The sequence below is a fragment of the Scomber japonicus genome, chromosome 16 (genome assembly GCF_027409825.1).
Source record: "Scomber japonicus isolate fScoJap1 chromosome 16, fScoJap1.pri, whole genome shotgun sequence".
Taxonomy (NCBI): domain Eukaryota; kingdom Metazoa; phylum Chordata; class Actinopteri; order Scombriformes; family Scombridae; genus Scomber; species Scomber japonicus.
Genome location: NC_070593.1, coordinates 12,198,271 through 12,209,326, shown reverse-complemented (window position 1 = coordinate 12,209,326; position 11,056 = coordinate 12,198,271). Strand labels below are relative to the sequence as shown.

At 40.6% G+C, this 11,056-nt stretch overlaps 1 protein-coding gene across 1 annotated transcript; it reads right to left on the bottom strand.

Moving 5' to 3' along the window:
* On the bottom strand, positions 1–7,824 carry LOC128375270 (inositol-3-phosphate synthase 1-A-like). Its single transcript, XM_053335572.1, has 11 exons — positions 7,695–7,824; positions 7,261–7,385; positions 6,983–7,144; positions 6,193–6,322; positions 5,648–5,841; positions 5,383–5,532; positions 4,224–4,439; positions 3,762–3,926; positions 2,879–2,992; positions 803–1,020; positions 1–627 (listed from the first exon to the last, which is right to left on the bottom strand). The coding sequence occupies exons 1-11, from the start codon at positions 7,717–7,719 to the stop codon at positions 432–434; spliced, it is 1,695 nt and encodes a 564-aa protein (XP_053191547.1). The 5' UTR covers positions 7,720–7,824; the 3' UTR covers positions 1–431.
* Between the last annotated feature and the right edge of the window lie 3,232 nt (positions 7,825–11,056).

The window sequence follows — 11,056 nt, the reverse complement described above, 5'->3', positions numbered from 1 at the left end:
TTGCTGTATTTACCTTTTAAAATATGTCATAAATAGTTATTTTTTCAAAAAATAATCAAACTGTGAAATACATTGTAAACCAGTAGCCTGCCTCATACAAAGTCATGATTTATGGAGACTCCGATTGCCTAACTGCCTGTGCTTCACATAGCTGTTGCAAACCTCTAGCTCTGTTTCTTACTGCAATTATAATATGCACATTTTCTGCACCATGCTTTTCTGTAATAGATCGAAACAACTAATGAATGATGAAAAGTTGACTGCAAAGTTTTCAAACCACTGGTGATTATGTTTTGTATTGTCTTGTTTTTTTTGCCATGATAGTTTGATCAATGAGGGCCATTGTTCTTTTTATACCAGGTATCAAGTTTATAAATGTTAAAGTTTATGAATTTTAAGTTCTATTTTGGGCTGTAGTGTTGTTTCTTCAGTCATATTGCATATGCTGCATCATCGCTGTGTGCACAAATGCCATTTGTTAGAGATATATGGTTCCCGTTGGTGTTGGCAACTTTTTTCAAAGAAGTCACATTGCCATTGATGTAGGTGCTGTGTGGTGGCAGGAAGTCTCTCTGCAGCTTGTGCTCCAAGAGCATATGGTTCTGAGGAGGAAGGCCGAGGCACGCCCTGAAAAAAAGCCAGGAAATAGTCAACCTCTGTCACTAAAGGAAAGGCACAAATGTATAGTCCACTGCCTTAAAAGCATCACTCTTTTGTTAAATGTAAAACCAAAGATTTGGGGACAGTGTGCAGAAATACAAAAAAGAGGAAACCCAGGCTTTGTTTTGAAACTGGTGGATACCTCATGATGTTTTCTATGGAGGCTCTCTGGCGGAAGAAGGCATTGATAACCGGGGTCCCCTCTGGAACCAGTGGGGCCTTGCAGAGGAAGGAGAGCAGTGCTAAGACGCTGTGGAAGGACTGGAAGTCCTCCTCCCCTTGAGGCCGGACAGTCACACGCTGACAAAGCTCTGTCAGGATCACCAGGTCTAAGATGATTGGACTGGCTAGTAAAGAGTCCTGTTGCAAAGAAAAAAAACATGTGGTGAAACAGTGTGCAACAGTATAGTACAAGAGGTGAGAAAGACATAGAAACATAGAAACAGTATACCATTTTTAGAAGCTGGGCTGTATTTGGAACCGCCTACTACATACTACCAATGAACACAGTATGCATTATGTACTACATGCTGCTTTTCATAGTAGTAAGTGGGATGAAACTGTTATATTGATTTAAGTTGCAGTATGCTAGGTTAAGCCTCTCTGAAAACATTGGAGCAAATTTTCAAACAAGCGTTATTTGGATTAACTGAACACACACTGGGAATCTAAATGGTTACTTTCTCCTACAGTGAAAATTACAACAGCTTTTAGGCTGGCTCAAAATCTCTGCCATGCTACATTTTGGGCATTTTGGGCAAATCAGTACATATTGCTGGTACAGTAGGTGTGTGTGGTAATCCTACCTGAAATAGCTTTAATACAAACTACAGCAATGAATGCACAGTCACATAAAAAAAACTATGTGATTGATACTGGATCCATGTATCAACTAAGTAAGTAAGGTATCAGTCATTAGAATAGTACATCTGAAAAATAAGAAGCTAATAAGCACAACATTTATCTAATTTATTATTTAAAGCCACTATATGTGAATTTGTTTTTTTTTGTGTGATTGCAAACAATCCCAGTTAATATTAGTATAAATCTCAAGTTTATGTAGCTTTTCAGTCCATTCAGTCTTTTTTAATGCTACCAATAGGAGGTCCTGAAGTCAGACATTTCCTAATTCAAAACATAGCAGCTTTAAGTAGATTTAATTAACGATACTTAATCAACAGCAATTTTTAAAAAAACAAAAAACAAAAATCATCTTTTATTACTTTGTATAAATTTATAAATTAATCCCAATTCAGTTAACTTGCCATATTACAGGTTAAGCATGTTAACATAAACACTATCATGATTAATTTGTGTGTAAAAATAGTGGTGGGCTAAAGCAGGTATGCCATGACATAAGTATGTCAGCGTTCCGCATGCGTCTCTTTATATTAGCTACAAGACATGTTAAGAAAGATTAACAGTAAGCTCCGGCACTCCTGAGCCTCCCACCTCCACATCTACTGTCAGATTAAGAAGAATAGCCCTGAATGATGTCTGTGGCTGACAGTCAGCTCTTTTGTACTCTCACATTAGAAACTGTCCTAAATAGTTTTGCTCATTTGTAGGTTTTACACATAGACTGTAGAGAAATGGACGTAATAGCTATGACGTCACCCATTGGTTTGTGGACTGCTGTTTTGAGGCCAATAGTATCGGATCTGTGCAGCGGCATCTTGAAAATTTGAGGTGCATGTTGGGAAGAAAAGAACACGGATTCGACTTATATGGGCATCCGGAGGAGTAAGAGGACGGAGCAGGGGAGGTTGCGATGGCTGGATCTCGAGGAAATTGCACGCCTACCTACCACAGTCTAGACCGGCAACCTGGTGATGGTAACCAAGTTAGCTGTTACGACTAACTATAACCACAGTTTTCTCTCCAGAGAAGTCGGTGTGAAACAAGTTCACAGCTATTTCCATACAGTCTATCTGTCCGCCCTCCTGAACCTGTGAATCACAACGTAGCCACGCCCTAATGCATACCCTGCTTTATCGTCAAATATAAAATCAGGGTTTTTGAGGTTAGAAATCAAGTGAGAAATTGGTGAATTATCCATTGACTTGTATAGAGACGGAGGTCCTTTTGAACACAAAACGATCGCCCCCTGGTGGCCTTTTGATAGAATACAGTTCTAAGTTACTTCCGCGTTGGCCTCATTGCGGAGGACCGGAACTCCCCACCTGGTTTTACAGCACAAGATTAAACAGCCACTGACCTCACATGTGTTGTGCAGTGCAATAGTATTAGTTCCCCCCATCATTATTTCTGAGGTGTATTCATCCATGGCACGCTTGCTGTCACCCACATATGGGACGTATTTAATCACCACCTGAAATGAAACACACAGAGACACATTAAGAAGTCTGATCAGCTGTTTTCTGTGACACATCCACAGATTACTCTCTTTCTGTGTGTGTGTGTGTGTGTGTGTGTGTGTGTGTGTGTGTGTGTGTGTGTGTGTGTGTGTGTTACCCCTTTCACACCAAAGCAGTTCCAGTACTGGTTTGGGGCCAGTGCTTAATTTGGAACCGGTTTTCAGACAAAGAACTGGTTCCGGGCCAGAAAAACAGGTTCCAGAGTGGCACCAGTTCTTTGCTGGACTAGAAGAAAGAACCGCTTACATTAGGGGGCAGGGGGAGGGGTTATTGAGACCAACCACAACAAACAAGACTGCGTGGTGAATAGATAAGGAGTAAATTATCCCTTGAACATTTGACTGATGGTGAAATTCATGTGTTGTGAGTTAGCTGTGCTCTGCCGGCTAACAACAAAGGCTAACAATCATCTCAATCCTGTTGAGCAGCACAAATACGTTGTGGTTGCGAGCCAGGAGCAACAGCTGTACAAACGCTAGTCTGCCATTGTTGTTGTTGCTGCTTCGGAGTTGGCACGAATCTTTATGGGAAAGCAGCGAACGTAACTGGCGTATGCGGTGACGTCATTACATGGCCCCGCAAGAACCTTGAGCAGTGGGAAAGCAAACTGGTTCTCAGCTGGTTCGCAGTTGAACCGACTGTGAACCAGCACCAACACCAGCACCAGCACTGGAACTGCTTGTGGAAGGGGTATGTGTGTGTGAGTGCATCTCTCTCACTCACACAGTGGTCAGGTTTTTCTCCAGGTTGGTACAGGATGGTGTTGGACTGCACCATGTCATCCACTACGTTGCTCTTGGAGATCTCTTTGGAGCGGAACTGCTGCGGAGCCGACAGGTTCTTCCCATCGTTGTTTCCGAGGTGATTGTAGCTGACGATGGAGGTCGGCTGTCAAGTGGAAAGAGGGCTTAATAAATTCATGTTGCTCAGGAAAATAAATGGTACTGTAGGGTTATCAGGAGGGACCCTTTTTATGCTTTCAGTGTTGAATGGTGAATTATCAGACGGGCAAGAATACTTCTTTCATTGTGACACATCACATTTTCTGTGATGTGTCACTATTCTGGTGTTTTTTGTTTTTCATGAGACCTCATTTATATTACATCCATAACACAAGATATAATTCATAGCAGTTACTTGCTTTAGTGATCTTCATCCCTCCTGCCTATGCATTCAGTCTCTCACCTTGATGCCTGCGCTGACCAGAAAGTCTACCAGCACTGATTTGATCTTAGTCTGACCAGACTTGAAGTCGTCTCCTCCAATAAATACCCCTTTCTCCACAGCCAGCTCGATGGCCCCTGGGACGAAGGTGTTCTGAGGAGAGCCGTTGATGTAGGCGCAGCCTTCCAGTATACTGGCCACCGCAAACAAAGTGGAGGGAGAAACCTCTTTGCCAGACTGATGGACAGTAAGAAAAGAAGAAATAAAGATAGTTACAAAGTGTAACATCACAGTACACTGAGGAAGAAAGCTTGACAACAAAGGCAACATTTCCCCCGAGACTCTCTTTAGATCATCTCTCTGTAGTGCAACTCCACTGCCGGCTTCATGACTATCTAAAATTGAGCTATTTGCTGAAGATAACAAGTCTGTGAAATAGATTATTATCATTGCTGACAGCAGTACAAGCATGCCGAAGACAGAAGATTAAATACAAATCCCAAGCTTTGCCACCCAAGAGGGGCAAAGCTTAATTTTCTGATATAAAAGGAGCTGCTTTTTTTAGACTGTTTCAGGCTCATTATAGCATTTCATTTACAAATCCACTGTGTGTGTTTGGGGAGCTAATCTTTTCATCCTCTAAGCTTTATTAATCACAAAATGTGATGGAGGATTACTGTTTGGTCCTCAGCATTAGTGAGAAATTAAAGTTGAATGGTGGGATTCATGACTATCGGCCACCAACACAAGTTTCATTATACATTTCATACTGAAACTAAGATTTCTGCCTGCCTGCTGCATCTAATGATTATTTTTATTACTGATCAATCTGCTGATTATTTTCTCAATTCATCAATTAATTGTTTGGCCTATAGAACAAAAAGCCTGTTGCAATTTTTCTAGGGCCCAAATTATGTCAAGAAAAGTTGTTTTGTTCAATCATGAATTTAAAAACCAAAAATATTCAACTTACTTGAATGTTACAAAAAGGAAAAGCAGCAAATTGAGCAGCTTAAACAAGGGATTGCTTGGATTTTTCACTTTAAAATAATTTAAACGATAGTCGATAGATTTATTTTCTGTTAATCAACTAATCAATTAATTAACTAATCATTGCAGCTCTACTTTAGTGCAATTTGTTAATTCCTTAATCAAACTCTCGTCATGCTTCTGCTCTCACCTGGATTGCAGCTAGCAGGTTCTTTGCGGTGTCATTAACCCCTGGTATGATATCACAGAAGCGCTCAGTATTGGCCGTCCACAGAACAATGACTTTGTCCACACCACTCGACTGACGGAAGTCCCTTATGTCAGCTCTGATCTGCTCCACCTGGAGGACCAATTCATCTTTCAGTCAAATTACAAATGACATCTCAGAAAACAGTCTAAAGCAGAATAAACTGACAAAGACAGGACCCTTCAGTAGTTATAACCCTAAGCAGTACCTGCTCTGCCATTGTCCCAGCGAGGACATTGTCAGCTCGACTCTCCTGGTTAGCGGCGATGAATTCTGGGATGTAGATGGACGGTCTGGGTTTCATGCGACTCATGTATGGTCGAAGCTGCTCTTGTAACGACCAGTCGAGTACTTGAGCACGCTCCATTGCACTGCCAAGATCCATTGAGGAGATATCCCAGCCTAAAAGCAAACACACACACACACACTCCAAGTTTGAAAAATGTGCTGTAATGCTTAGATATCTCTCATCTTCCAGAACTTAATAGACAGTGACAAGAATAGCGTGAATAGTTTGTAGCAGCTGTATAAATAGGCTGTCTATTAAAGTGCTTCCCTTATGAAACAACAGACTAGATTGCATTAGAGGACATGACAAGGGTCCATATCTGACTATCTTCACCTTAGGAAGGAGCTCTCTGGCCTTCAAAGCTGCCTTAGAGTCCGATTTCCTTGCCGTTACCTCACTTGCACACACACACATATATTTCTCAGTAGAGGTTAGACCCTGAGCTGAGTAGCAACTGTTCTTACCGTCAAAGACAATATCATTAGGGTGCACCATGGGTAGGAGGTCACGGAAGGGCACATTGACCTCACCCTCGAACCCTGATCCCAGACAAACAGTAGATGACTGAAGGAAGGAGCCGTAGTAGTTTGCTTTCTAAAGAATGTGGGAGAGAAAAAACAGATTTCATTTATTTTAAGTGCTAAGGAATATGTACTTGTTGTCAGGTTTATTATAAGTGTGCAATGCTGCATTTTAAATCCAATAAACTAAAATGGCAAACGGCCAAGCTGCAAAGAAGCGTAAGAAAGTAACAATACCCATATAAGGGGAAATCCTGAAGACCAGAGTTAGGTAAGCTCTTAACACTCTACTGAACATGTCAGCATAACCAGCTTAATAAGTCTGGGCCTCTGTATCAGGGGACATACAGTGGGCTATATTTATAAAATAGGACAAGAACATTCTCTATTAGCGCTTTAATGGTAGCCTCAGGTTTTCACACCATATTAAAGTATAAAACATGAATTAATTCACTAGACCCCTTTTCCTCCACACAATATGGACATGTTATAAAAAGGAATCATTTTTTTGCGAGTTTTAGCTGCATCACTACAAATTTCTGCTATACAGTAAAGGGTGGGTGGCCATTTTCCAATAAAACTACTAGCCTTGCTTTTTCAAAGAAGACCGGGGTCTTCATATGTGGACTTACCGCATAAGAATTTCAAGTCTATACACATTGTTTCCTCACACCATACTGAGATGAATGAAACTTGTCTGTGTGCGTACAGGCATGCTTGTGTCTCTTCTCACCTTTACACCAGTCTTGGTTTTCCAGGTAAGGCCCAGCTTGTTCGCCAGTACAGCTGCTGTGACAGTGGTGCCATTGTTGCCTCCCCAGCCGGCCAGCATCACACCAAGCCGGGGCACATGCCTCTCAGTGCGAAATGTCATGTCAGTGGTGTGGGGGGTCAGCTGTATCATCATAAGGATCAGAGTCAGTGGGTGACTAGACAGATAGCACATAAATAGACATGTGTACACAGCAACACAAAGCTTTGGGAGACAAAATGTGAAAGAGGCTCACTTACTCTGACTTTGTTCCCATCTCTGTGTACTGATGTGGTCTGGTAGGAATATTGAGCCACAATGTGTGTATCTGTGTACCTCACATTAGGGCTGTCGACATGAATGTTCTCTGACATGTTCTCAGAGTCTGCAACACAATAGGAGAGAAACACAAAGGTATGTCTCTGACTGTTAGTCTCGCGTGTGTACAGTGTACATGGCACCATGGGTGTACATTTGCATTTCCTCAACACGTCACACCACACTTAAAGCTACCGGTATGTCGAAAGAGGAGGAAATAACTTTACCATGCCTCACTAACTGAAAAAAAATCTCTTAGCAGTTCCTATCAAACCATTAAATGCTATTTCATCCCATTGAACACAGAGAAATAGATAAGTTAATACATGAATGACTCGCATTTCTGAACCAAACCTACATCCGGAAACCACCTCACCTTTCGGAGCGAAGATGTTTGTCATTTTGTTTGAATGAAGATAGTTTTAGGGTGTCTCGGCTGAAAGGAAAAACACAGTCCTTTTCGTCTAAAATGTGCTGGGTGCTGTCGACTCTTCTCGTCCGACTGGTTCGCCTGCGCACAAACGATTAATCCTCCCTCGTTAGTCAGTTTCAGCTCAAAGAGCCAATGAGACGCTTCCATTTCACTTACATAACCCGCGAGGATGATGGAGAGGTTTACTCACCGCGTGGTTACAGCAGGTAGTGAGGTTATATCACGATGATCTGTCAGGTTCCTCAATGGCGGGATTTTGCAAATAAATATACAATTCCGGATAGTTGTGATATTATTAAGGACGGGCTGTTTCTGTGGCTGTTTCTTCTTGAAGGTGTTCCAGGTTTCCCCAGAAAAAAGTGTCGTTTATTTTCACTATAATTGCATCCAAGTAACACAATGACATCATTTAGACATGGGTTTATTATTTTCTGCAATAAAACATGTAAATACAATATCTTTATCAAATCGGGGTCCATGGTCTAATTTGTGTCAGTGGGTCCTTGATGGGAAAATGTTTTTTGGACCACTGCTCCCACAAAGAGGCAAACATGATGCCCTCTAAGTAGGCTACCTATGCAAAGGAGAGAACATACCAAAGTTCTATTATCACTGTGTTGGGTATATCAGGATGAAGCGCCCTATAGATTGCCTCTGTATGTCCATCATGGCTGGCCTTTCTGTGGAAGAAAATGTGATATGGCCTCACTGCCCAGTAAAGAACCCACGCAAGATGACATGTAGTTTCCTATGAGTTACCATTATAATGGGAAGAGCATGAGGTTCTGCATGGGTGCCCTTCTAGTGAAAAAGAGTAGAGAAAATCCCATGTAGGGTTCCCCTATAACATAATGAATTAGGTGCCCTTTTGAAGAAAAAAATGATCCTCTACAGTGCCCAGGGACCCCAGGTGTGAGAAAATATGCTGCCCTGACAAAAAAAACATGGTGAAGTGAAGAACATAAGAAACTTTGCCCTACAAGAGGTCCTTATAATGGAGTTAACTGGCCATTAGGGTAGAAATTAATGCATCCTTTGTAGTACATTCAATTGATTTTGGTACTACTCAAGAGCCATTTTGGCTTGTTCTATTGTCTTGGTCAGTGTGGTATAAGCTGTCAGTGACAACTGTAGATCATCTTACAAACTGAGGGCTGAAAGTGATCAAGACCAAGTTAGAAACAGATGTGGAGAAAGACGGCTATCAGATCTTCTGCTGTTTAACATTTACAAACTGATGGCCAAAAGAATTCTCCTTTGATTTTCACCAGTCAATCATTATTTATTATTCTGATATAATCAAACACAACACGTATGCAATGATGAATAATTGTTAATTATTTAAATGGATATGGCTGATGTGATGTGTTGTCAGTGGTGGAATAAAGTATTCAATCAATCAATCAATCAATCTTTATTTGTATAGCACCAAATCACAACAAAGTTATCTCAAGGCACTTTACACATAGAGCAATTAATTTTAAAGAGACCAACATTCCCAAATGAGCAAGCACTTGGCAACAGTGGCAAGAAAAAACTCCCTTTTAACAGGAAGAAACCTCAGGCAAAGCCAGACTCAGAGTGGGCAGCCATCTGCCTAAAACGGTTGGGGTTAAGAGGAGAGAAAGGAAGGATAGAGGAGAGAAGCACAATGAAAATCAACAATGAAGCTCGTAGGTCCGGGACTGGAATCTGTCATCCAGACGTTTTACAGGCCCAGATTACCTGTGAGACGAGAAAGCACAGACAACTCCGGGGAAGAAGTTTAGGTTATTGAATGTATTAATAGTACATGAATGTTAATGGATAATGGATATAGATGGATGGATAGAGAGAGAGAAAGAAGGAGGAGGAGAGAGGAGCTCAGTGCATCATGGGAGATTCAGATCCTTTAGTTTAAAAAATACTCAATTATAACAAAAAAGTCCTGCAAGCAAAATCATACTTAATTATTTGAAGTAAAATGTAGTGAAAGTATCAAAATAGGCTATCAATTTCTTCCATTTGGTTTCTATTTTATTGTATATGACCTTATTAGTTGTTATCCATCAACGTGTAAGCAGCATTTAACTATTGTAACTGTTGCTTGCTTGTTTGTTTGTTTGACTTTGTACATCACTTTGCCTTACATTGCGGTGTATGAAAAGTGCTATATGAGTAAAGTTTGATTGATTGATTGATTGATTGATTGATATATCTTTATACATAGTTCCCTCAACTTTAGGATCATGCATGAGTGGCATTCCCAAATATGCAGACAAAGCAATCAATTTAATCAATTAGTTTTTTAGGTCCAAAGAGTCAGATCTGACCTCAGTCCAACTCACTTGATGAAGAGCAGACTGAAGCAGAAAGGCCCCAAAACAAGCAAAAGACATGATATCAGTGGGTATCAGTATCATTTGTCATCACGAGACATTCAGATTATCCACTTCTCTTAAAAAACAACACAATTCATTTAATATCAGTTCTTTGTTTTTTCATGCCAGTTTTGCCAGAGTTGGGCTGGATCAGGGAATTAGCATCACTCAAATTCGACACTCATATTGCTATCAACAGAATTGACCATTTAAGATAATCCCTTGCCTTCCCACTCTTGGACATTCCTCTTACAGGTAAGACCATAGAAAAAAACATTTTATCTCTGGTATGCTGTTAGACATCCACCTGAGGGCTTCAGCCACCTGGAGCCTGAGCACCTCTAACCCATCAGTGACATTAACCAGACAACTGAACTGGCAACATGTAAGATGACCTTTGCATTCTTCTGACATAAGATATGACCCCTGATCTGTTGACATATAGAGATAATGGAGAGATAAGCTTTGTTAAAAAAGTGGTATAGAAGAGATATGTAACATCATTGATTATTATAGAGTGCAACCCTGATAGAGAATTCATGATAAAGTTAAGGCCAAACACCACCTCACTGTTCCTTTTACATACAGTTTAAAAATGACTGGGTCTGCTAAAAGAGACAAAATAGGATACATTTGAGCAGATAAGGTGTCTCAGAGTTTTTTCCTGCCCAACTGACAAAAACATATTTGGAGAAAAAACAAAGTGGACAAAATTGGTGCAGGAGAGGCTGGGATATTTAGCGTGATATTCCTTAATATGAGTTAAGCTCCAATCTACAATTTCTATAATGCAACTTGATAACATATTTCATTATGCTGCATTCATGTAATTTGAGATGCACAGTATAGAAAAGATTCAGATTCATACACATATTTTCAACATATTGAAATGGTATGATTGTGGAATTGGTTGATGTATTCACAAGGTAGTATTCCACCTATTGA

Excerpts from the sequence above, each read along its gene's own strand:
- LOC128375270 (XM_053335572.1), bottom strand. The coding sequence starts at position 7,719 with ATGACAAACATCTTCGCTCCGAAAG. Across the intron at positions 7,145-7,260 it reads GAGATGGGAACAAAGTCAGA|CTGACCCCCCACACCACTGA; the intron begins GTAAGTGAGCCT and ends ATGATGATACAG. Across the intron at positions 5,842-6,192 it reads TAATGATATTGTCTTTGACG|GCTGGGATATCTCCTCAATG; the intron begins GTAAGAACAGTT and ends GTTTGCTTTTAG.